The sequence below is a fragment of the Micropterus salmoides genome, unplaced genomic scaffold, assembly GCF_014851395.1.
Source record: "Micropterus salmoides isolate LMB-PRFRI ecotype aquatic unplaced genomic scaffold, ASM1485139v1 Ms_hic_scaffold_19, whole genome shotgun sequence".
Classification (NCBI taxonomy): domain Eukaryota; kingdom Metazoa; phylum Chordata; class Actinopteri; order Centrarchiformes; family Centrarchidae; genus Micropterus; species Micropterus salmoides.
The window spans coordinates 11,213,734-11,239,875 of record NW_024041039.1 but is presented as its reverse complement, the minus strand read 5'-3'; the positions used below and the strand labels follow the sequence as shown (position 1 = coordinate 11,239,875).

The 26,142-nt window shown below is 42.2% G+C and overlaps 1 protein-coding gene across 6 annotated transcripts in view; it reads left to right on the top strand.

The window, feature by feature from the left end:
* The window catches only part of tnika (TRAF2 and NCK interacting kinase a), a 66,777-nt gene that overhangs the window by 34,398 nt on the left and 6,237 nt on the right, over positions 1 to 26,142 (top strand). For 2 of the 6 annotated variants that reach the window (XM_038728853.1, XM_038728856.1), the window contains 28 exons: positions 1,586 to 1,711; positions 3,104 to 3,214; positions 5,189 to 5,279; positions 5,726 to 5,856; positions 5,948 to 6,002; positions 6,842 to 6,920; positions 7,073 to 7,248; positions 8,458 to 8,524; positions 8,632 to 8,830; positions 9,567 to 9,683; positions 11,996 to 12,232; positions 17,048 to 17,212; positions 17,809 to 18,069; positions 18,612 to 18,718; positions 19,421 to 19,536; positions 20,299 to 20,396; positions 20,552 to 20,575; positions 20,916 to 20,924; positions 21,468 to 21,536; positions 21,814 to 21,920; positions 22,104 to 22,206; positions 22,329 to 22,478; positions 23,072 to 23,171; positions 23,294 to 23,464; positions 23,590 to 23,733; positions 24,023 to 24,157; positions 24,673 to 24,773; positions 25,017 to 25,166. In XM_038728853.1, the coding sequence (XP_038584781.1) occupies positions 1,586 to 1,711; positions 3,104 to 3,214; positions 5,189 to 5,279; positions 5,726 to 5,856; positions 5,948 to 6,002; positions 6,842 to 6,920; positions 7,073 to 7,248; positions 8,458 to 8,524; positions 8,632 to 8,830; positions 9,567 to 9,683; positions 11,996 to 12,232; positions 17,048 to 17,212; positions 17,809 to 18,069; positions 18,612 to 18,718; positions 19,421 to 19,536; positions 20,299 to 20,396; positions 20,552 to 20,575; positions 20,916 to 20,924; positions 21,468 to 21,536; positions 21,814 to 21,920; positions 22,104 to 22,206; positions 22,329 to 22,478; positions 23,072 to 23,171; positions 23,294 to 23,464; positions 23,590 to 23,733; positions 24,023 to 24,157; positions 24,673 to 24,773; positions 25,017 to 25,166 (3,399 nt within the window). The other 4 variants (XM_038728859.1, XM_038728854.1, XM_038728855.1 and 1 more) reach the window with 4 other exon arrangements.

Genomic DNA, 26,142 nt, shown 5'->3' with positions numbered 1-26,142 from the left:
CACTCACTCACATGCATACACGCACATACCCTCGCACAGCAACAAATCTCAAATGATTATACCACCATCGACCATGTCATCTAATTATGAGCGATGAGTCAGTGCTGGCGTGTGTGTATGAGTGTGTGCGTGTGATGTGGCAGAGAGGAAATGAGGACAGGCCCATTGCCATGGTAATATTAGCTGGAGGTATTAGGACAGCAGTGTGGTCTCAGGCGTGTCTGTAAAGCAGGAGGGAATCTCAGCTATATTTAGAGATCCTCTCACCCTACGCCTCCCTGTAAGCACTCAGCTGCCAGCAAAACAATAAAGGACTGCAGGAATGAAGCAACAAAGGAACTGGTGAATGAATAGGAGCATGAATGAATGAATAAGGGAATGAATATATGCAGGTGTATATATATGAATGAATGAGCAAAATACCAACAGAATATAAGTATGAACAATGCAAGGCCTCATGGAAGAACTACTGGTATGAACAGATTTGTTCTTAAGTGGCTTGTTGGAGCGATTTGGGAGAACTTTCTCATATTTGTTTTCTTAGATAAGAACACAATTTATAAGCACCTGTCATAGGAGTCATGTGCAATTAATCTGCTGTTATCCCAACCTACGTTTTTCACTAATGGATTGTGTATTACGCTAAAGTACTTTTAATTTTATTCTGTTTGATTTCCTGTTTGAATTTTTAAAATTCATTAATATAGCCTAACAATATCATAATACATTTAAACTGGCTATTGGTGCTACTGTATGACACTACAATATCAATTTAATTATCTCAAACTGCAAAACGATCATTTATGGATCTTCGCAAAGCAGGACTTCAGTGTCCGAACTTATAAAGATCAACTTTTTACTGGAAGTCAGTCCAGTCTCGGACATATGGCTAAATTACAATTGTCATGAACGTGTGCCCAATTACGCACAGTAAGCACTGATCATGTTTACGCATGCCTTTCAAACTGTTTACAGAAAAAAAGAAAAAATAGAGAAAGTTAAGATAAGAACACGAAAATGTTCTTGCATGATGTCCATTAAATAATCAAATAAATGAAACTGTGTACGACTGACTGTGTGTGAATAAATCTGCTTAAATACAATAAAATAAATCACAATGGATGATTAAAAATTAAAAGGGCCAACACAAAAACTAATTATATGAGCCTCTACTGCACAAAATCAGCTTACTATACCAAGTGTCTTTGTTTTTATGGCTGATGAACACTCAAGTGAAGTAATCAATGCCTAATTGTGTGACATTGTGCGTAATGAAATTGAAATTACATTTTTAAGTAACCAACTGCCGCCATGATGACTTGTTTCAAACAACTGCTTTTGGCTTTGTGGCAGTAACCTCCTAAAACGAATTAATTAAAAGGTAATGCTGTTATTGTGGAATATGTAAGAGCCCAGCTGTATGCATTGCAACAACAGTTTTAAGAATTTAAATGGATTCATAATGCAAATCCATCAACAACTTCATTCCTTTTGCTCTATCACCACCTTACTAAGACGCGCGAGGGGTCACAAATAGAGATTGTGATTTAACGGCTGTTGATTTTTCTCTTCTTGTGTGTGTCAGGATGAGGAAGAGGAGATTAAAGCCGAAATTAACATGCTGAAGAAATACAGTCACCACCGGAACATCGCCACCTACTATGGAGCATTTGTCAAGAAAAACCCTCCTGGCATAGATGACCAGCTATGGGTAAGGTATTATTTGTGTTTGTTTGTGCATGTTTTTTGTCTGCATTTTTGCAACTCCATATGTTTGTGTGTATGAAACGGAGTGTAAGAGAAGATGGCTGTGTCATCTTCTCTTACTGGCGGGCACACAGTGCAGAACAGAAAAAAGTGACTTCCCATTTTTCCCCGTTACATTTTTGTGAAAGGAGTGTGTAGTTTGTACGAGGCGGCTGCAGGTTTGTATACATTAGAATGAATATATATGATATAAGTGTGTGGCCGGCTGGCTGCTGCAATAAATCATGTGTTAACACGATCTAAGGGAGCTCTCTGTTCTCTGATCCTGTAGCATTCATCACACAACAACGGGAGGACACACACACAAACATATGCATATACACAGCAGCCAGATCTACTGCCTGCATAATTCTCCAAGACTCAACAGCTGCCTGTTTTCCGTGTTTGTGTGTGTGTTAGTGATGACATGCAGTGATGTATGTTTGCGTGTTTTGACATGTGTGCCCTTATGTTTATGCGTATACAGTATGAGGATGTTTCTTTTGTCTTTGTGTCTGAGTGCACCTAAACAGCTTGGATGACAGGGGTTGGCTATTACTTGCCAACTTCCTCTCTCCCTGTAATGTAGAGTGATGATGAGGGGAGCTTGAAGCAGAGCCAGAACTGACCAGCTGAACTTTTGCCCGCAAAGAGGAGAGGAGAGAAGACATGAGGCAGATAGGAAAGAGAAGGACAGAATGGACACATTGTGTCAAGAGATGGACTTGATTCATCCATGCAATCCCATGACCAAACTGAGTCAGATTGTGCAGTAGTTTCTGCAGTGTCTGTGGAGTATGTGTTGGTTAAGAGTGACTGTAATTTGACAGTCTGTTCATGTACGTAGGCAATGTGTATTTCTCTCTCTATCACTAATGCTATTACAGTAATTTGATTATAGGCACTGTGTATTTTTGTACTGTGAAACTGGATTTTTGAGGCAGAAAACAATATCAGTACTTCAGAATAAAAAAATACAATAACAATATATTGAGGATATTTTACAGTTAAACCAATATATCTGTGATAACCTCGGCTATTGTACGTTTATAATGAAACTCGTATAAGGGAAAAAGAGAGGTGTGGCTTTGTTATTAATTAATTGCTATATTAAAATGGAAGAAAAGATTTGCTCAAAGTACTGAATAAATACATAAATAAACAAGTATGATTGTTTACCTTACTGGCTTCCTTGCCAGATCCTGGACCAGATTTTGTAGAACAGTCAATTTATTTATTTATTTCAGGTTTATTTAACAGGGACAATGCACACTAATAATAAATAATATACATAAATAAATGTATAATGTGCCAGAATTAGCCAAAAGGCTATTTAACATCTGCTGTCCCTGTGTAGCTGGTCATGGAGTTCTGTGGAGCCGGCTCAGTGACAGACTTGATCAAGAACACCAAGGGCAACTCTCTGAAAGAGGAGTGGACCGCTTACATCTGCAGAGAGATTCTCAGGGTAAGTGGCCACGTTTGCAAGTCAGTCAAACAAGATCTGACTAATGTAAAAATCTTGTTTAAGTCCTCCACCTGTCCTCCATGAGTAAGTAATTATTGTGATCCTTGGTGACATTTCCCTCGGAATGCATGACTGTGGGATTTGTGTGAAGTAGAAAGTGTCAAAAAGTTCATTTTTCAAAAGAAATGCTCCTGAAGAATGATCAGACGTGATTTATGGAAAATAACAATATCCTTATTGCTGGACGGCAATATGTAGCAGTGCCAGTCAGTAAAAACAGACAGATGTTAGTGTCCATGTCCTTCCAGACCAAGGGAACAAGACATTACAAGTCTAAATCTCCATTGGTGAAGCTCAGATAATCAAGACTTATTGACGTGCTACATGCAAAGATACTTTTGCACACATGGACAGGTACATAATGCTTTAACCCGCCTGAACTAAGTGGAATTTCAACAAAAGAAAAACAAAATCCGAATCATTTTATGATCAAGCAAAATGCTATTGATTATAGCATTGACAACAAACAATGATTCACTAGGAAAAAATAATAATGACTAATGCCCCAGTGTAAACAAACACAACGGTATTTCTCCGTGGCCGCAGGCAACCAACCCATAGACAGCGACTAGTCAAAACTATGCAAGATGGGGTAAAAATATCACATTGTGATGACAGATATTATAATTTGCTATACAATTCACATTTAGTGGGAATTAAAATCACAATGATGTGATATGTCTCTACCAAACAAAAATGTTTTCTTACATCTGGAGAACAAGATTTGTAGGCCAGGGCATCTCTGCAGCACTATAGTACTTCATTATTATGCTGTTTTGTCACACATTTTACCCTCATCATGCAATTTGGATATTACACTTGGTCTTATTAGAATTTCATTAATATTTCAGTTGATTGTGCCTAGTCAAAACAATCTCACAGTCTCATAACACAGTTCACTTTTAAAGCCATAAAATATTGAGTGTCGGCATCAATGAACTGATTAGTTGATCTTTCTCCTGTGCAATGTTAACTATTAGTTACAGTAGCTACAGACACAAGAGCTGACTGAACCTGTTGTGAGTCAAGGAAAGCTTCAGTCAACTGTCACTATTGTAGAAAAAAGGATAAAGTGCGTTTTCCCTGTTGCTTCTTAACACAGACATGTTCTTTGATTGCAATCAACAGTTGTTTGTGTTTCAAGATGTCAGTGTTATGGAGTTATGTGTAGACATGAATTTAATCTTCTTGGGAAATCTTACTCATTCTCCCCCATCTTATCTCTGCTTTTTTTTTTTTTGTGCTGAGGGCTGAGCCTCAAACAGAGAGCAGCAATATCACTGCATCTTGTCAGTTATACACAGCGCTGCTCTGAACTGAGGCAACAATGACTTCCTTTCATCCACTTTTATTTTCTTTTTTTGCCCTTCATCTCACATCTTATTTCGTGCTCTCTGCTTTCCCTTTTCCTGCTCTGATTTAGCTGTCTTATATTTCTTTCTCTGCGCCACTGTCCCTCTAAGTTTTGTCTCTCTTCTTTCCCCTCTTTTTTTACTATGGTTTTCTTTTTCTATTTCTGTGTCCTTTTCTATTATTTTCTTGTCACCCCTCTGTCCTTTTTAACATTTTTACTCTCCATCTCACATTTCTCTGTGTTTTACTTGTTACTTGTAATGAATGATGGAGTTAAGGTGATGCATTTTGCTCCAAAATGTATGTTTAATAAGACTTACGATAGTACTTATACTGCTCTTGCAAAAACATTTTTCTTTGTATGGAAGATTTTTTTTTGTCCACCACTCCTGCACTGGAAGGTGAGAGGTCAAGGTCAGCTACACAGTAACAACCCCTGGAACTGCTAGTTCTGCTCAAGGACACTTCCTCTTGGACATAAGCTCTTTATATAGTAATAGTAATCATGACTTGGCTCTGGAGTGGTGTTCGTTCACTGTGTGTCCATGTCGCTGTCTGCAGGGTCTGACTCATCTCCATCAGCACAAGGTCATCCACAGAGACATCAAGGGACAGAATGTCCTGCTGACTGAGAACGCAGAGGTCAAACTAGGTCAGTCTGTCATCTAACGCCACTTGACAAAATGGCTTTAGGACTGGGTGGGCAGGAGGAGGTATAAAGTTTCAGATGGCTCAGAGGTGTGTTTTTGTGTTCCTATTGCTGAATACCAGCCTACTCATCTTTGTAGCTCTGCCACTGTTCATGGTGCAGATTGCTGAAGAAGGAACTCTCTTTCTCGCTCTCCCCCTAAAGCGCAGTGGCGAGGGGATTATAAAGTGTGTGTGAGTGTGTGTGTGTGTGTGTGTGTGTGTGTGTGTAAATCAGGCAAACTATTGCAGGTTTGGTCATTTGTTCCTGTTTTGATACCCATTATGGAATTGAAGCCCACTGGTATCTTTGTGCATCAGCACACACACACCCAAACAAGCATGCAGAGAGCAAACTGCAGACTATATCCTGAAGTATTTTGTTCGTGTGTTTGTGCACTTGCCCTGCAGTGGACTTTGGTGTTTCAGCCCAGTTGGACAGAACAGTAGGAAGGAGGAACACGTTTATTGGGACGCCATATTGGATGGCACCAGAGGTTATCGCCTGTGACGAGAACCCTGACGCCACGTACGACTTCAAGGTACTTCAGCAGCCCCCTGTCCGCTGAACATATCTGTCTGTTGTGCTTTTTTTGATATATATATTAATGCACTGCATTTCTGTCATTACAGAGTGATTTATGGTCACTTGGAATCACAGCAATAGAGATGGCTGAAGGAGCACCACGTATGTACCCAGTCAATAACCCACACCTCTGCTACACATCATTTCTTAGTGCTACTACAGTAGATCACTATCAAGAGTCATTCTTTAGTCCAGACCATTGCAGCTCATCTGTAGCCATAATTTTAATGACAGCCAAGAAGCGGATATGAAATTGGTTGTCAAATTGCTTCTCTTTTTTCATTTCTTTCCATTCATTACCTTATTCCTTGAGCCTTGTTCCTAGAGGTATGTGCACGAGTTATTATGATGATTGTGATTTTGGTTCAGTAAAAGAGCAACTTGTGGAGAAAGTCTGCCCACCCTACAGTCTAATTGATTACAGTAATCATGAAGGACATCATTTAGTTTAGTCAAGGTTGTTCTGGTTCTAGTCAAGGATGGTCCAATGCTGCATCTTGGAAGACATTCTCTAACTGGATGAGAATATGTCAGTGTGTGCTAATTAGGATGCCTGAAATTGGTGAAAACACATGGCGCACGTACTCCAAACAAAAAGAAAAATGTATCCAAAACATGTACAGTATGTCTCTTATTGTTTTTTATGTCTTCTATTCATTTCAGTGCTAAGTTTGACAATATTAAGTTTGAATATTAAACCTTAAATAACCAAATGATATAGCAGTACATGCAACTGCTCATTTGTGAGATGGATAACAAACTTAGGCGACATGACCTATGTGTGTAAAACTAATAGATTGTTATCAGTATTGAGAGCATATATTGATCATGGACTAACTCCAGCTGACCTTTACTGTATGCCGTGATAAAGTTTAGAACAATTAGCTAGAAACATTCACCCCAACTTACCCATGTTTGCTTCTTGATTTCTTACTTTTTAGCGCTGTGTGACATGCACCCAATGAGAGCCCTCTTCCTCATCCCGCGCAACCCTGCCCCCAGACTCAAGTCAAAGAAGTGGTGAGCGTGTATCTTGATAATTGTGTTAGCCGTGCGTATTTGCAGATAATTCGGAGCAACACTATCAGAAGCAGGATAATCAGTTCAGACATACACTGCATTTCAGCAGGTTTCTTCATTTGCTCTTTTGGTGTATGCATGTGTGGTTTCAGGTCGAAGAAGTTCCAGTCATTCATAGAGAGCTGTCTGGTGAAGAGTCACGGCCAGAGACCCAGCACAGAGCAGCTCCTCAAACACCCCTTCATAAGAGACCTGCCCAATGAGAGGCAGGTCCGCATTCAGCTGAAGGACCACATCGACCGCACCAAGAAGAAGAGAGGAGAGAGGGGTGAGGAAGAACATGTGCTATATATGTATGATGACTTATGGATTTTGTACATGTAGATTAACACACAAAGAATGCTGAAAATGACAAATGTTCAATGAACAATCGCTGTTTGAGCGAACCTATATGAAAAACACATTGTGTTTTCTGTGACTGTTCAAAATAAAAGCCACCCCGTGATTCGCCAGTTTAAAACATTTAATATGAAGCAGCAGCAGTAGGAAATGCTTGGTATTTGTTAACAATAACAGCTCTGTAAATGCTGGATTACATACATTCATCGTTTGCTGTAAATCCCTCGTGCATGTGAAGGCAAATTAAATCCCATGTGGGAATGGCGGACTCCGCCTCTGACAATGAAAACTAATACATAAACCAGCAATTACTGAATCTAAATACATTGCAAAGCCATTGCTGAAAAACTGCAGATTTCACATAATTAGTATCAAAAACAGATTTCATGAAAATCTTAGAAATTATAACTTCAAAGTATAGTAGGCCCATTCATTACATGCTCGCACAGATACACACTCATTGCACAAAAAGAAAATATGGCCATAAGGGTGTGTAATACACTTTCAGATGTGCACACAGACACAAATTCTCACACACATGTGCTGTCACATTCATGGTTCTTAGAGAGGCGGGACAGAGTGACAGGCTCCCATTCCACTCCACCACGACACACACGCACAGACTCAGAGTGATAGACTGACACTTGCTCACAGAACTGCGCCAGTGAGAACCACATTAACCGCTTCAAGAAACAACATACTGGAGGACGGATGTCATGATGATGTATAGAAATGTCTTGTCATTGTAGAGACTGTGGCTTTCTCAAGCCGTCACTTTGTCACATTCGGAGGACAGGTCCGTGTGGATGTGTCTCAGGAAGAGCCGGGCCACTTCTACAACCATTATGTTTTAAGCCCTGTTTGACTGAAAGCGCTCCGAGCTAATGTTCTCCACCTCGCTACACACAGTAAAATTACAATTTATACTCTTATTCAAAGCGGCTAAAAGAAAGTGCCTAGAAGGAGTGAGGATCAGAGAATGCCAAAATCGTGAGCAGTTTAGTAATGAACAAAGGTAGTTAGAGTATAAAATGAAAAATGTGAAGTGGAATGGCTTTGATCTGTGCTGGTTATTACCTTCCTCATTTTAGTTTTATTCTTTTCAACTGTTTTTATTCTTCACATCTTTTTCCATCAGATGAGACAGAGTATGAGTACAGTGGCAGTGAAGAGGAGGATGAAGAAAGAGACATGGGTGAACCAAGGTCAGTGTCTGCGCAAATGTACAAACACAGACATAGACCGGAAAAACACATTTGACATCTTTTCACTAACTCCGTATCATCCTGCCTTGTCACTTGTGCATACCCAGCTCCATCATCAACATCCCTGGAGAGTCGACCCTGAGGCGGGACTTCCTGCGCCTCCAGGTGGCCAATAAGGAGCGTTCGGATGCGCAGCGGCGGCAGCAGCTGGAGCAACAGCAGAATGAGGAGCACAAGCGCTTACTGTTGGCTGAGAGACAGAAACGCATTGAGGAGCAGAAGGAGCAGAGGAGGCGGCTGGAGGAGGTAAGCAGCAGGATGTTGAATAGGAGGCATGACCTATGACATTGGTGAATGCATTTACCTACAGCAGCTTATACATTTTTAACATGGATAGTCCAAATTTACCTCTGGAGATTCGACCGGATAGCATAATTCAGATTTTAAAATAACTGTAATCTACTCTCAACACATTCACACATCGAAAGCCAATGGAAGCATTCTGTTTGGCTCTCTTCTTTTAAACATGATTTATCCCATTCTGGCAGATCAAATTTGTAAAATCTTTCATTCACCCTTTGGTAGAGGCTGTAGGAGAGAGCGATACAGACACACATACACTCACAGCCTTTCCCTAGTGTCCCTCTCTTAGTTCCAGAGAGCAGGCTTACAGAAGAAAATCCTTAGCCCATAATCTGTGCTCTCTCTCCTGGTTCCCACCAGGGTTTGCCTCCCAACGCACGGCTAAGCACCATGACTCGACTCCACTAACATGACCCCTCTACTCAGGGCCAAGTGTGTGTCTGCGACTCTGTGTGTGAGCCAACCAACGCATGTGTGTTTGTGCAAGTGTAAAGGCCTATGTTTGTGTCCTGTGTGAATGTGCTACAGTTCCTTCCTTTTTTAATAAAAGAATCTAAGCCAAAACCCATCGTGGACGGCAGAGAATGTCTGCTGAGGCATGATTTCCTAATTTGTGTGAAAACAGACAGCTCATTGCGCTGAGATCCTGACTCTTTGTGTGCTTGTGTTCTCCTGACAGCAGCAGCAGCGAGAGCGTGAGCTGAGGAAACAGCATGAGAGGGAACAGAGGAGGCGCTACGAGGAAATGGAGCAGCTCCGTAGAGAGGAAGAGAGGAGGCATGCAGAGAGAGAACAGGTTCATACTCTTTCTGTAATATTATATTAAAACACACATACTGTAAGCGGACAGACAGTATGATGCCATAGGAATTTGTAACGTGATAACAACTCAAGTCCAGAATCCCTCATTTGCCCTCAAACTTTTTGTTGTTTTCTGTTTCTTTTTATGGCAACATCTTCCCCCGTCTTTCTGAGTCAGTCTGATTTTCCTTGTCTCCTTAAATTACCTCCGAGGCGGATTTTCCTAATGTTTTTTCAAGGATTTCAGTTTCAGACACACTTGTCCGCAGAACTTGGACATTTTTAATCTGATGATATATTGTTTTTCTGTGCTCATGGACCCATCCCCACTGTTATTGGGTAACTTTCTTCTTCTCAGCTCCTGGATCTTGCATGCAAAAGACTTAACTGTCGCCTTCTTTCTCTTATTTTTGCCATATTTCAGTCTAACTGCTGCTAACTGAAATCAACTTTTATTGCAACATCCCTCCATCAGTTGGCTTAAAGCAAACAAATAGATGCCATCAATTTCACAAAGGAATCTGTAGCAAGATATTATTACTTTTGGAAAAGTTGATATTGTTGTGTCAGCAGATCCCTCAGGAAGAAATCAAGACATGCACTTGGCAATATCACCTGGCATATTATAAGTCACAATATAGGAGCCCCAATAGGTATGTCACCGCTAATAGGTCCAGAGGACAGATATTTTATGGTCTTTCAGAATATCCAGAGACAATGTTGAGTTCCTGAATTATTAAAAAAATAAGATTAAATTATTGCTCTTAATTATTTTCAGGTTTATTCATTTGCATACCCATATACAGAAATAGCTAACTATTTTCTATCATGCATGAAAAACTTCCTCATGTGTGTAAGATGATCAGTTTTCCCTCTACATCTTTTTCTTTTGCCAAATCTTTCCCCTGTCCTCTCATAGAACTTACTGCTGTTCTGGTGTGTATTTTCTATCTGTCCTAGTTCCTCTTTATCGCTCTATTGCTCTCCTCTCATGCTTTTCAAGTGTTTTGGAAAGATATATTACGACCTCTTTTTTTTCTCTGTCTCATTGTCATTTTTCCTTTGTAACACATTACAATTGTTTGAGAACATGGTCTTCTTCGCTTCATCTGGCTTCTGACTCTCATCTTCTCTCCCAATTCATAGCCAACCCAGGAGATTATCTTCTCTATTTCTCTTTCTATCTCTGTCTTTCTCTCTCTGTCTGTGTTTGGATATTCAGATTTCCTGATTTTTCTCTTGGTCTATTTCTATCTCCTTGTGCTGACACGCTACTCAGGAGTATATCCGTAGACAGCTGGAAGAGGAACAGAGGCAGTTAGAGATTCTCCAGCAGCAGCTACTACAGGAACAGGCATTACTGCTGGTAACCATAGCCCTCCCACGTGCTGCTACTGCTATCCATCTGTGCTTGTGTGGCCTGCCTATCCCCATTGCATGAACCCGAGTGTCAGTTTTACAGAACTCACTGTGAGGGAATCCACAGTCTGAGCCACCAAACCAGTTAGCTATATATTTGAGAAAAAGCCTTAAGCTGAAACAATGAATTGCACAACTCTTAATGCTTTGTTGAATTCATTCAGACCACTGACTGCATGTACAGTGAAATTAGTTGCCTGGATCTCAAAGGATTCTCAAGAAGGTGCAGAAAAACTGTTTTGTCAACCCCAATCATGTTCAAAGCGAGAACATCCAAGAGAATATAGGACATTGTTATTTTCCACAGAGGTTTTCTCTCGGTACCCCAGTCTTAGCAAGGGCAACACGTGTGTGCTTTATTAGTTCGAGGAATCCACAGTATGTCTTGTAGTATTTGTCCACTGCTCCTTGCATCCTATTTGAAGAGAAATTTAGGAAGGAAGAATAGAGAGAAACCTTTTGAGATCCAACCCATGTAAACTCCAAAGGCCACAGTAATGATTTCACACACCAAACCCCAGGAATGTGTTGTGGCTCAAAAAGTGGTGTCAACTATTGCCATCCTTCCTCCCTACATCTCCCCTTCCCTCTCTGTACCTACCTTCTACTCCCCCGGTCTCAAATGATTTGGAAATGCTTTATGTCTGGTTTTATTACAAAGAACCAATGTTTTCCTAATCGCCTTTATCCACCATCTGCCTTACAGTTGCCTTATAATTGTAAAAATTGTGTGTTCATGTTGCATGTATTGTATGTGATTCTAGTTGTCAATATTTGTGTTCATCAGTTTTATGATGCATGATTTGTGAAGGTGTTACTCGAATCTGACATTTGACGCAAGCCTGTCTCTCATCCCTGTCCACCCTCCCACACCCTCTCTCCCTCCAGGAGTACAAACGTAAGCAGGTAGAGGAACAGCGGCAGGCGGAGCGGCTACAGAGGCAGCTCCAGCAGGAGAGAGCCTACTTGGTGTCTCTACAACAGCAGCAGCAGCAGCAGCAACAACAACAACAACAACAACAACAACAGCAACAGCAGCAGCAGGAGGGAAGGCAAGCAGAAAAGAAGCTTTACCACTACAAAGATATCGTCAATCCTAGTGACAAGCCTGCCTGGGCTAAAGAGGTAAGTCACAACATGCATGATATATAAAGACATGCATGCAATTATGAATATGTGATGAGACATTACTTTTCTCGGGTGCGCAAGAGTGCCAGCTCTGACGAAAGTAGTACATTAAATATATGCATGTATTCGTGATGATCCCTGTAATGTTTTCATTAAATCAATCCTTTTTGTTAATTATACACACCCAGTGGCCTTCTTGTGTTGTTAATACCTAATCCAGCAGGTCTAACTAAAAGCAGCAGTCCTGTGAAGAAAGTAGGAGGGGGGAAGCGGGTACACCTTGCTTTTTGAATCTGAAGATACTTAACGCTGCTGCTTCGATAATCACACTGTGATGTCTCCTTTGTGTGTGTTTGTGTTGTCGCTTACCCTCCTCTGACTCTGACTTCTAGGTCCCGAAGAAGCAGCATGTTCAGGGTAACACACCCCGCTCCCACCTACGGCATCACCAGTCATTCAACCAACCGGCTTCATCCTCTGGCTCTCATGGCCAACACAGAACTCAGGCCCCTAGGCGATCCCCGTCCCATGGTGCCCAGCTCCTCTCCACAAACCTCCCCCGTATCCATATTTCACTAGACTCCGGAGAACCCCTAGATCCAGGGCTGAAGCAGGAGATAAGCCAGCAGGTCAGAGAGTTTAGGGCTCAGAAACTTAGTCAGAGGGGCCGCAGCCCAGGGCCCATCCAGAAACAAATCCAAGCTGCTGGCCAAGGGCCCATTAAGGGTTCTATTAAGAGTTGTAAAGGGCATTCTAGTCAAGAGCCAGTCAGTCAGTCTAATCTAGTACCCAACCCTTATCTTCTGGAGCCCAGTAATCAGAAAGAGAAGCCTAGAGACAGGCCTCTCTCTGCACCCAGTCAGGCAGCCATCCAGGGGCTAGTATCTCTGGACCCACAGTTTAAGGCTCTTCAGCCTCATCCTCAGTCCCCGGGACAGGCCCTGAACCTGCAGTCTGGATCTAACCCTGCGGTCAAACTGGTTAGTCGCCGTCCTCGCATCAGGTCGCACTCTCCTCGCTATAGAATAGATGTAGATATAGAACCGGAGTATCAGGGAGGGTTGCAAAATAAGACGAGGCCAGTCATCAGCCAGGAGAGCTTGGCGGTGCCCTCGGACTGGGAGGTCTCAGATTTTGACCCAACTGATCCCTTTTCTCAATCCTACCCTGACGGTATTTTGCACTCCGCCCTATCTAGACATAGGAACTCCTACTCACCTGCCTCCAACAGTGGCAATCTTCTTCAAGTCCCTGATAACAATAACAGCCTTTTCCTCACTTCTGATAGGACTGAAAGAGGAGGGAGATTGGGGAAGAATGCAAGAAGAGGTAGCTCCTCTATGTGTGACCTTAATGCTTCTGCGCCAGCAGACATTTTCAGACAGAAGCTGGATGAGGGCAGACTAAGAAGTAGTCGCTCCTCTGACCGTTTGCTATCCAGCTGTCTAAACAATCCAGTTCCTTGTTTGGGCCTTTCTCCTCGCACCTCTCCACAAAACTCCCCCTCATACTCCCCCTTGTCCTCAAGCCCATGCTCCTCGTCCCCTCCATTCTCTCCTGACAACCTTGTGTCCAACATGGCCAACACATCTTCACCACCTATCCACACCTACCTCCTCTTCCCCGACCACATCTCCTATCCCCTCCTGATCTCACCTGCCTCTACCCCTCACTGCTCCCCATATGGCTCTCCCTTCGGATCCCAGACCCATCTAGAATCCGCCCTATCTAGACATAGGAACTCCTACTCACCTACCTCCAACAGTGGCAATCTTCTTCAAGTCCCTGATAACAATAACAGCCTTTTCCTCACTTCTGATAGGAATGAAAGAGGAGGGAGATTGGGGAAGAATGCAAGAAGAGGTAGCTCCTCTATGTGTGACCTTAGTGCTTCTGCGCCAGCAGACATTTTCAGACAGAACCTGGCTGAGGGCAGACTAAGGAGTAGTTGCTCCTATGACCGTTTGCTATCCAGCTGTCCAAACACTCCAGCTCCTTGGTTGGGCCTTTCTCCTCGCACCTCTCCACAAAACTCCCCCTCATACTCCCCCTTGTCCTCAAGCCCATGCTCCTCGTCCCCTCCATTCTCTCCTGACATCCTTGCGTCCAACATGGTCGACGCATCTTCACCACCTATCCACACCCACATCCTCTTACCCGTCCACATCTCCTATCCCCTCCTGATCTCACCTGCCTCTACCCCTCAATGCTCCCCGTATGGCTCTCCCTTTGGATCCCAGACCCAGCTTTGTATCAGATCTATTGAGTGCTAGATCCTTGTCTAAAGTACACATGAGAGCAAACACACACACACACACTTCTATATTTGTGACTGAAGTGATGCATTCCCAAGCCCCAAATCCTAACTTTAACCATAACAACTTCATGCTGAACTTATCTTGTACCTTGTGGGGCATTTAGTACTGGTCTGTTCCACAGTAAGGTGTTGGTATACACACTTATTTTGTAGCTCCAAATTTAAATATACTTCACATATGATGAAATCTGAATTGGCTGTAATTAAGAAAAGGAAAATTTACAATCAAAATATTCCCAATCTGATGAATTGAGTACATTTTTATGTTTAAAACTCTGATACATCTACTGTCTCTCAGCCAAAAGCTGATGCTAACCTCAACCCTAAAAACTAGTCCAAACCTTCAAACAGCCCATTGTCCTCACTTTTCAGAAAATATCCCCACTCTCAAGGTCTAAAGGTCAAATTCGTCCGCTCAAAGATAGAAGTACAAAAGCTTACATACATACTGTACATACACACATACACACACACACACACACACACACACACACACACACACACACACACACATCGTGCACATTAAAAGTCTGTAAATATATCAACACTTATCTCTACAAAGTGTGTGTATTTAAATGTTAATAATTCTAAGTTTGTTTCAGAATTTACATAGCTGCATTTATTGCTTTATTGCTATACGGAAAATATTCTACTACTGGGACTGAGATCTAAAGGAGAGGTGTCAATGTTCAGGGACGGTCTCTAATATCACCCTGTAGCTTAGTTAACCACAGCCCACCCCCAACATCCCACACTGCCAGCCACCATGTCACCCTAATCACTCAGAGCCCCACAAAGCACCATGGCAGGAGCTCCTAGCTATATTGGTGTCGATGTCATCAGGAAAACCCACTCATCCCAACTTCTCTTTAGGTCAGTCAACCAGTGGATAAATCCCGGCTTGGTGATGGCTGCTGGTCAAGTGGTGGTGGGATCCTTCTAACAAACCTGAATCCTCAGAGGATGCCCTCTGTCCTCCATCTGCTCTCCTTCCTCATCTTTTTCTGTGTCCTTTCTTGGTGTAGATGCAGCAGTGGTCACAATTAACTTCCTCTAATGCTCTGTTTTGCCTCTTAGAATCTCTGCCATAGTAGAAAGAGCTTTTGGGTGGTAGGCTGGAAATAAACCCAAACACACAAAACGAAGATTTAAGCAACACTACCCAAAAGGTTTTTCTTCTTTAAAGGACTCTTCTATTAATAATCTCTCTTTCTCTTGAAGGTCAGTTGATGTTAATGTTAATCTTGATCGTGTACTCCCTCTACAGATTAATCTTGACTTCAATCACAGCAGTGCTTCTCCTGAATCACCGAAAGTTTATTTTCCATTGGTTCTTTGTAATTAACTGCTGTTTATGTAGAATTCATTCCTTCATCAGTAGTTGCCTTTTTATCGGAAGTGAACAACTTACATTTTGGAGGTCTTCTTCCTCCATAGATGTCATAGTTGCCTAGTTGTTGTTGATGCCCTAGTAGGCCTCTAACGAAAATATTGGGAATGACACACTATTGCACAGTTGTTCTGACCAAGTCATAATCTTGAATTATCCTACTAGATTATGAGCTCATGTGGAATAACAGAAAGCCTCTGAAGGGGATAGTTCTCATCACACACTCATGTTTACCTCGGGGTTATTGACACTATGCCCTGCTGAGCCATGACTCAAATCATCACCAACAGTTGAGTAGATTGTTTAGAGTGGAGAAGTGTGATTTAGAGGCTGGGAGCGTTCCTCAGAGCCTTCTCTTACTGCACAGCAGATAATCAGATAATCTGATTACACTAGAAAGAGGAGCTTTCAACCCTCCTCGCTCAGATATTTGTGCTTGTTGACACTGGCGTGCATGCGCACTCCAACAAGTCAACGGACACAGTCACTCAAACTCTTATGTATACTTACAATCAAACATGGTCAGGTCAAGGTAGTGCACTGCACACTCTACCTTTGCACATGGTGAAATCAGTGATTTTGGTTTGTGGTACCTGCTAAGGAAGATTAGAGATAATTCTGGACCTTTCCTCACAGCCATCAGACAATCTTAATTATGAACTGTATGTTGTACATGAAGACACACATATAGGCACAAGTAGATGTGAGAAACAGGAAACAAATTTACAGCCAAAAATATTGATTGGCATATTGGCATCCATTAAGGCATCCATGGCATTCCTTAAAGGGCTTCTGTGGAAGTCTGGATTTGCAACTGTGTAATTATCCAGAAGGAAGCCGTTAAGACAGGTAACGACAAGAAAAACAAGACTTCAACTGAATACCTCAGCAGCAGTTGAATCATGATTCATAAATGTAAAAGATGGCTGTACAGATAAAGGGAAACACAGAACACCTCACCCACACTTTCCCACAATGCTGGGTGAAAAGATTGTCTGCTGGCTCGTAGGGGTGCGTGGATAAGGCACCCACAGTGGGTTAGGTATGGTGAATGGTTGTGCTACGTGCTGGCCTGTGAGTGACGGTGGTTTGTGACCTGTCCCAGGTGGAGGAACGATCTAAGATGAACAGACAGAGCTCCCCAGCGCTGCAGCACAAAGTGTCCAACCGCATCTCCGACCCCTCCCTCCCTCCCCGCTCCGAGTCCTTCAGCAGTGGTGGCATGCAGCCTGCCCGCACCCCACCCATCCACCGCTCCATTGAACCACAGGTGTGTGTGTGTGTGTGTGTGTGTATGCGTGTGTGTGTGTGTGTGTATGGGTGTGTGGGTGCTGAAAAGGAGGCGTGTGAACGTTGACCAGTATATCCAAACAAATAATCACAAATCTCTTTGCTCCTTGTGCCATGAACTCTTAATGGTTCATGGTTTAAGGACTCCATATCAGTCAATCTCTCTCTCCTTCATTTCTCTATCTCCCTCCTTACTGTCTTTACTGTTTCTATGTGTATTTTTCTTCATCACAATCCATATACTGCCATTGTATTTACCTACAAATCTTTATTTTCACCTTTTCATAAATTTTGCTGCCTCTTACTTTCTTTTTCTACTCTGTTAATTTCTCCTCCATCACTTTGTACCTTATTTCTTTCATTCCTTCCCTCATTATCTCCCTCTACATTTGGATCTTTATTTGTTTATGTCTCCATCCTTTCCTTGTTCCCGCTGCCGACTGGCTCGCTCTATACTCTATACTTTTTCCATCTATCCTTCCTACCTCTGCTTCCTTCCTGCTTTTTTCTTTCCTCTAACCTATACACCATCAACCTCACCCCATCCACCTAACTTTCTCTCTCTCCCTCCTACAGATTGCCCACCTGGTCCCAGTGAAGACACACTCCAGCTCCATGTCTGGCTCTCAGTCTCTGCAGGACCAGTCGGGTTCAGCTCTGAGTGAGGGCATCAGTGTGGCCTCCCCCAGGCCCGAGATGCCCCGCCAGAACTCAGATCCCACTTCTGACACCCCCGGTCCCCCTCCACGTGTCACAGGCAGGGAGGAACGGGAACGGGACAGAGACAGGGATCGTGACAGGACCGCCTGGCTAAGAGAGGAGGACATCCCACCCAAGGTCAGAGAGACAGAAATTGTTATTTTAATTTGTTGTACTTTATATGAAATCTGGTATTATATTAGATTGGAGCAACGCTGTTTATATGTTGTAGTGAATTTTTCAATGATGCTTAGTCTCATTTGTTTGGTTACAAAGTGGTTGATGTATAACTCTGCACACAGTGATGTAACTGAACTGATGGGCATCATACAGTTTTGCAAGGTTTAATCAGCTTTTGCAAAACTTGAAAAGAGCCATTGGGTGTAAGCTGTTGACTTTGATACAAGGAAATAAAAACATGATGGGAAATGCCTCACTTGCAGTAAACTGGATTTATTTTAATTAAACTTTGTTGCCATTGTTAACCAGGACAGGTGTAACCCCACAAGCCGATCCACATTATTCACTTTTTTACCCCACATGTTTTAACCCACCACCACATGGATTTAATAATGATATCATAATCAAAAAACTGAAACTGAATTCCTTGCTAGGGGGTTAAAAGTCAAGCTGTACAAGCAATAATGGCCTTCTGTCTGTGTGTACTTTTGTGTGTCCAGGTCCCACAGAGGACCACTTCCATCTCCCCAGCTTTGGTCAGGAAGAACTCCCCTAATGGAGGAGTGGGTCCGGGCCCTCGCACAGGTTCTCAGTTCATACGGGCCAGGTAAAGCTCGTATTCTTAACACATTCTTTAAACTACAATCCTTGCATTTCTAATGTATATATAGTTTATATAATACCATTACAAAAAAGTGCTGTTGTATATATATTTTTCCATTTCAAAATTGTTATTCTTTTATATTACATAATCAAGTGTGTAGTTCTACAAATTCAAAGCTTTCCCAAAGACAGAGAATGCATATAGACACCATTCTTCCCCCAATTTGATTATGATCATATATATGATCATCCGTGCCCCCAACCCCCTCCACCCCCATGAGGGAAACAAAGACATATGCGATATAAAAAAATAAGTAAGCAAGATATTCACATGGGCCATTCTCAATTTACATTAAAACTTGTTACAATTCAAACTATTTATATTCATGTGCTTCTGAAGTTTAATTAGTGATTCATCTTCAATACTATTTAAGACTGGCTGTGAGGTATACAGGAATATACTTTTACAAAAACTGCTAGATGTTAAATCAGATTAAAATTCAACATTGTTGAGCAGAAGCTATTGATTGCAGAAATTCCATCATACTGCATCAACCCTGTTTTTACACAACAGTACTTGCCTTATATTATATAAAAGTACATAAAAACATGGCATTTTTAAAATGCACACATCTGTTTTATATAAATATGTTGTATAATTTTACAGAACTTAGAAATGAGTGAAAATGTTTACCACCTGTTTCAGTAACCCAGACCTGCGCCGCTCAGAACTCTCTCTGGATGCCATGCTGCAAAGAACTTCCTCAAACTCGTCATCCTCCTCCTCCCCTTCATCTCAGGGAGGCTCAGCCGAGAGGAGAGGTACAACAAGTCGCACGGAAACTCTAAAAGCCACAAAAACACACGCACGCGCACACTCAAATGAAAACTGACATGCGCACACACATACTGGCAAATACACAGACACGATTGCATGCAAAAAATTTAAAACTTGCTTTTGTATACATGCATATGCGGACGCAGAAACACACAAACCCACATACACTCACAGGGCTTCAGCGAGTTTCAGAGGCTATCAGTGGGACATTGTCAGTCGCAGTTCTGCTCTGATCAACCTGTCTGATGTGCCCTGTTACTCTCAGCCTCCGGAGAGATAGAAGAGAGGAAATGAGAGAGGGTGATAGAGAGAGGCGTACAGGGATGTGTCAAACAACAGGCCAGAGGGATATCTAAGATATGCATGGATCTCCCCTTGACAAACACATGGCAGAGAGAGAGAGAGAGGTTGAAGTATGGTAGGATCGGTTTTCCTTCATGTTTGTTGGATGTTATTACCATTTTGAAATAGGGTTGACAGTAGATATGGCTGAAATGTAAAACATGAGACAGATAGTACCAACATAGGGTAAGAAAATATGAAATGGCTTTAAAAATATTTAATGAATGGCAATGTGCTTTCACTCAGACAAGAAAAGTGTTTCATAATCTAATACACATTTAAGATAGAATTTTTAAAGTGAAGTCTGTCATTTTTTCAATCAACTTGTTTTTTCCCAGGGAGTTTAATGAAGCTTATTAGTACATGTAGGTCAAATGGTGTAATTCATTCCTTGTTCTGATTAGGTCAAACCAAGCAGGAAGGATCCCCTCCAGGAGCTAATCAGGAGGCAAAGCCCAAACAGGAGGAGGGCCGTGAATCCGCCAGACCCAGCAGACCTGCTGTGAGTAACACAACACAGACACACACAGTTACTTTCTATCACAGCATTCTCCTCTCTGGGAATCTTCTACAGCCCTCTTCTCCTCTTTTCTGCTGTTCATCTGGTTCTTTCTTTCTCTTTCTCTGCCTTGCTCTCTTTGTCCTTTCATTCTTCAGAGCTATAAGAAAGCCATAGATGAGGTTAGTGACACTGGAGTCCTCTTTCTTTTATCCCGGTTTTCCTTTGCCTTGATCTTCAGAGCCCCTCTTTCCCCTGGCATGGTGGAGTTAGTTGGTTTCACAAGAAGATGACATTTGTTTCTTTTAACTTTAAAATATCAGGGTGGAATGGTGATGGCAGTGCATGTGTGCTTTTTACACACATACCTGAGAGAGTGTATGTGGATGTGTGCATGTGGGTGCGTGCATGTGTGCGTGTGTGTGTGTGTGTGCGCGGATGTATAGTAAATTGAACTGCCAAGCACCTGAACAGTCTCTGAATCTCTTTTCCTGTTTCTCTATTGTCACGGTTACTGGTCAGGAGGAGCTGGTAAGCCCACCGTGTATGACGGTCCTCTCTCCACCCCCCCCCCCCCCCCCCCTGTCTGCATGATTTGGTCTGATCCATCGGCTAGATTGAATGGGGAGGGAAGGGAGGGGCGGAACCATGGGCCAGGGCATGGGGGTGATTGGTAGAGGCAGTGCAAATTGATTCTGCACTCCAGTACTCCAGAACATCAAGCCTGATTATCTGTCTTTCTCTCTTATGACCCATCTTCACAAAGTTAATATATTGCTCGTGAGTAGATAAAAGTGCTGAACTGTGATCATTTCTTATGTCACAAAATAAAAAATTTTGTGTGGCAAAGCAGAACTAATGGTCTCAGATAAGCGCTCTTGTTCCAGGACACCTCTGTTTACAGGCCCTGATGTTTGTGACAACAAATCAATTGTCTTCTATTCATGATGCTGATGGTTTGTCCTACTCTTTGCCCCTCTCTCCTCCCCTCATCATTGTGTGTGATTTGGTCTCTCACAGATGAACTAATTGACTTAGTCTCTTTCTCCTCTCCTCTTCTGTTCCTCTCTATAGGACCTAAGTGCACTGGCTAAGGAGCTCAGAGAATTGAGGGTAGAGGAGGGTAGCAGACCTCCAGTCAAGGTACAATGACATTTATAACAATGATGTGTGTGTGTGTGTGTGTGTGTGTGTCTGATCAGCAGAATAGTGTGAAACCAGCAGCAGGATATAAAGGCCTATACAAACAAAATAAGGACCCACGGTGAAAAGATTGCTTTATAGCACTACTAGCAGTCAAAAACTCTACAGAAAACCTAATTCCACTGTAAAAACATTAGACTTAAACAATTTTTAAAAAGTATTCATTTAAATAAAACACTAAGCCTAACCCTAATAAGTGATTTTTGTTCTGATAAAGGTGACAGATTATTCGTCCTCAAGTGAAGATACAGATAGCAGCGATGAAGATGGGGAGACAGTGGGGCATGATGGGACTGTTGCTGTTAGCGACATCCCCCGTATCATGTAAGTTGTCCCCTGTGTTTTTGTTTTTCCCTCTCTGAGTTTTTTCAAGCTGGACTTGTCAGTATTGATTTGTGTTAAGATATTCATGTCTCTGGAATATGCGCCATGCCAGCAGCTTGTCAGGACAGTTTTGGCATAATTGCTTTGTAAATAATCGGGTCTGTGTGTTTGTGTGTGTTGCAGGCCAGCAGTGCAGGGCAGCACTGAGTCGTATGGAGGGCTAACAGAGGACTCCCTGGGAGATGCCTATAATAGCTCCAAGGATGGCACTCTAGTGATGAGAGAGGTGATGAATGTGCACAGCAACGTCTTATGTTTTACTTCTAATGTCCTCGCTTTCCTGTAAAGATCATATATCCGCTTTCCTTCATTTCTCAACTTTTGTTTCTCTCTTTTTCTGTCTCTCAGGCAGATGAGAGGAGGAGAGGTGGTCACACGGAGAGCAATGGGTTCGGAAATCACAGTAACCATGGTAACCTCCCTGACCTGGTGCAGCAAAGCAACTCTCCCTCAGCCACACCCACCACAGCCCTGCAGGAACTGGGTGAAATGGCTGAGGTCAGACACGCAAATGTTTCTCTATTTCCATGGGGACAGCTAATTGACATAATGCATTCTTTAGCCCCTTACCCTAACCTTAACCATCACAACTACATGCCTAACCTTAACACCTACACTACCCCTTACGTACGTAAACCTAATTCTAACTCTAACTCTAACCCTAAAACCAAGTCTTAACCCTCAAACAGCCATTAAACTTGTGGGGTCCAGCATTTCAGTCTCCACAACGCTGTCAGTATAGTAGAATCCTACTTGTTGGATGCCATGAATATAGTAAAACAATCCCACACACACACACACACACACACACACAGACACACCCACACACACACACACTCTCATTCCTGGATATAGTGCTGGAAATAAAACATAAAACTAAATTAATACAATAAGTATTAAAATTATATTAAAATCTACAAATTAATTATTCAAAGTGATTCAGTGACCTGTCATATTTGATGTATCACACCTGGAAAATCTGTCAAAAAACAAAGTAAAAGACATGTTCTTGGTATAAATTCAGACAACTCTGGGTAGCGTGTTTATGTAGCCTGCTGCTAGGTAAAAACTCACTGTTTTCTGTCTTACAGTTTGGTGTGGGCGGGTCCAAAGCATCCTTCACCCCATTTGTTGATCCACGTGTCTATCAAACCTCCCCAAGTGAAGACGACGATGAGAACTCAGCGGCAGGTAAGCAAAGCATAAGAAAGTTAATTTTGCATCTGCAATTCCTGCGCGGCTGTCAGAAAAATCTAATAACTTATATCTTTCTGTCTGTTTCGGCATCTCTCATTTCTTCTATGGTATCCCAGCCATGTTTGCTAATGAGCTGCTGAGGCAAGAGCAGGCCAGACTAAACGAAGCCAGAAAGATCTCTGTGGTCAATGTCAACCCTACCAACATCAGACCCCACAGTGACACACCAGAGATCCGCAAATACAAGAAACGCTTCAACTCTGAGATCCTGTGTGCTGCGCTCTGGGGTAGGAAGAAACATCATTCATCTTCCTTATGAAACGAAAACATTTTTAACCATCTTGAATGCTTCCATCTGTCTTTCTCTGTATCTTACTGTATTTCTGACTCTTGTGTTTATGTGTGTGTTTAGGTGTGAACCTGTTGGTGGGGACGGAGAATGGTCTTATGCTGCTTGACCGAAGTGGACAAGGAAAAGTCTATAACCTGATCACGAGACGGCGCTTCCTACAGATGGATGTGCTGGAGGGGCTCAATGTGCTAGTCACCATATCTGGTAGGTCTAACACACACACATCCACTCTGGATGCACAAGGTAAAACACAAGAATAGATAGGAATAAATATTAAGTGTATCATCACATCTTCGGGGTTATTCCGTTCCTCTCAAAGTACAAATTTAAGTGATATAGGTCAGTCACAGTGGCCAAGTAATCTGCCATTGTGTGCTGTTTACAGTCGAGTAGGCTTCTAAAATATTTGGGTTTTATTAAGATATACATTTATTGCTTAATTTCAAGGAATTTGATCTAATTTATCTTTGTCCCTTTGCCCTTCCCCTTTCAGGGAAAAAGAACAAGTTGCGTGTCTACTACTTGTCCTGGCTGAGAAACAGAATATTACATAACGACCCGGAAGTAGAGAAGAAGCAGGGTTGGATTACCGTTGGGGAGCTGGAGGGCTGTGTGCATTACAAAGTTGGTAAGGACCTGTGTGTGTGTGTGTGTGTGTGTGTGTATAACACACACAAAAGAAAGTGTTTTTGTTTTGAATTGTTTAACTGCATTTTACTTTTGCTACCGGTTACTCAGATTGGGTGTCAATTAGATTGCTTCATGCTGTTAAGGGAAGTTGCTGTTCATTTTTTATTTATCTAGTATTGCATTCTGGTTATACTGACTCAAGGATGTTTTCTGGCTCTTTCCCTTTATGTTTTCTTCATATCAAATGCAAGAGATTTAGACCAGTAGGGGAGCAGATGACAGGTACTAAGGCTCCTTTTAACAGGAAGCGACAGGGTTTATGATGAACATGGTCCTAACTTTTAGAAACAAAAGATTTCCAACGTATCATCTCTTAATAAATACAATGTACTTCGGGTCAGGTTGTTAAAGTCATAGTTTGTCAGTTCATGTTCATGTGAATCCAGCGTTAGAATGAGTTCCACTTTGAAGTGAATCTGTGCTTGACATGTGTATGTGTCTGTCGTGTTTCAGTCAAATACGAAAGGATTAAGTTCCTGGTGATTGCACTGAAGAACTCTGTGGAAATCTATGCCTGGGCTCCCAAACCCTACCACAAGTTCATGGCCTTTAAGGTATGGAAAAACAAACATGCACATACTTCGTATGTATTATATAGACAACATTTTTTTCATCATCCAGCTTAAGATCAATCATTTTATGCTTTGTTTCCCTATGACTTTGTATTTCTCACCTCATGATTCCCTCACCATTACTCTACCATCACCCTCTATCTCTGAACATCTTGGCTATCCCTCCTTCTCTTCCTGCTTTTATTTTCCTTCTCCTGTCTGTTTCTATCTCCCTCTCTTTTGTAGTCATTCACCGAGTTGCAGCACCGCCCCCAGCTGGTTGACCTGACCGTGGAGGAAGGTCAGAGGTTAAAGGTCATCTATGGCTCCAGCGTGGGCTTCCATGTCATCGATGTGGACTCGGGCAACCCTTACGACATCTACATCCCCTCACATGTGAGTACAGGGCTTCTGCTAGTGTGTGTCTTTTGTTAATCTGCAGTAAACATGTTTTCATCCCTAATGAATTTGAATGAAGAACGACACAGGATGTAAGAAAAGGGATAAAAGTGTTTTTCAGTCCTTCTTGCACTGTTCCAACTGTATTACCTGCTGATCTCCACACTGTGCCAAGGTGACTCCGTGACTCATGACATTTAGCACAGGGTTCAAAATTCTGTTGCATAATATGTGCGTGTGAAGTTCCAGTCATCAGCAAAATTGGTGGCCTGCCCTCTCCATTTCAGGTTTTCTGGGCACTATGTGATGCTTATCTGTTCCCATTCTCACCTGCCTGCTAATGTCTGTCGGCGGAGACAGAGCAGGGAGAAGCTTGGGTGCCTTTCATGCAGCCGTGTGCATAAATTTGCTCATCAAAGTAAAGTTTTCGTGAACCAACAAATCACAGCCGGGATGGGGCGGAATTTTAAAAAAAAGGCTGACGGACTACAGCAAACTTTTGAAATGTTGAACTCGTTCTGCATGAATGATAATTGACGAGTTTGTACTTACCATTAAAGGAGACAAGTGATGCCTTTACATATTTTATGACTTATCTACAATGTTACAATGTTGGATGTTCATGTTAAACATGGCCAAAGCTTCAAATAATGAGGTTAAAGTATTTAAAAGAAATTACTGTGAGCCAAAACCTCAGATTTCCTCCTGTTCTGAACACTCTGTTTTGAACACCTTTTTTTACCAATGGTAAATGGTAATTTGCTCCGCACAGCAACGGCAAAGCTAGTCTGTCTGTACCACTCAGCGGCAACAACAGCCAGGTAACAGGCTTCAGCTCTTAGCCAATCAGAAGACAGTGGGCTTTGAGGGGGGTGGCTTGTTTCAGACAGAGGCTGAAATGAAGGCCTACATGAATGTACAGTATAAGATAGAAAAAGATTTTTTTGAACTTTGAATCATGCAAAGCTGCCAT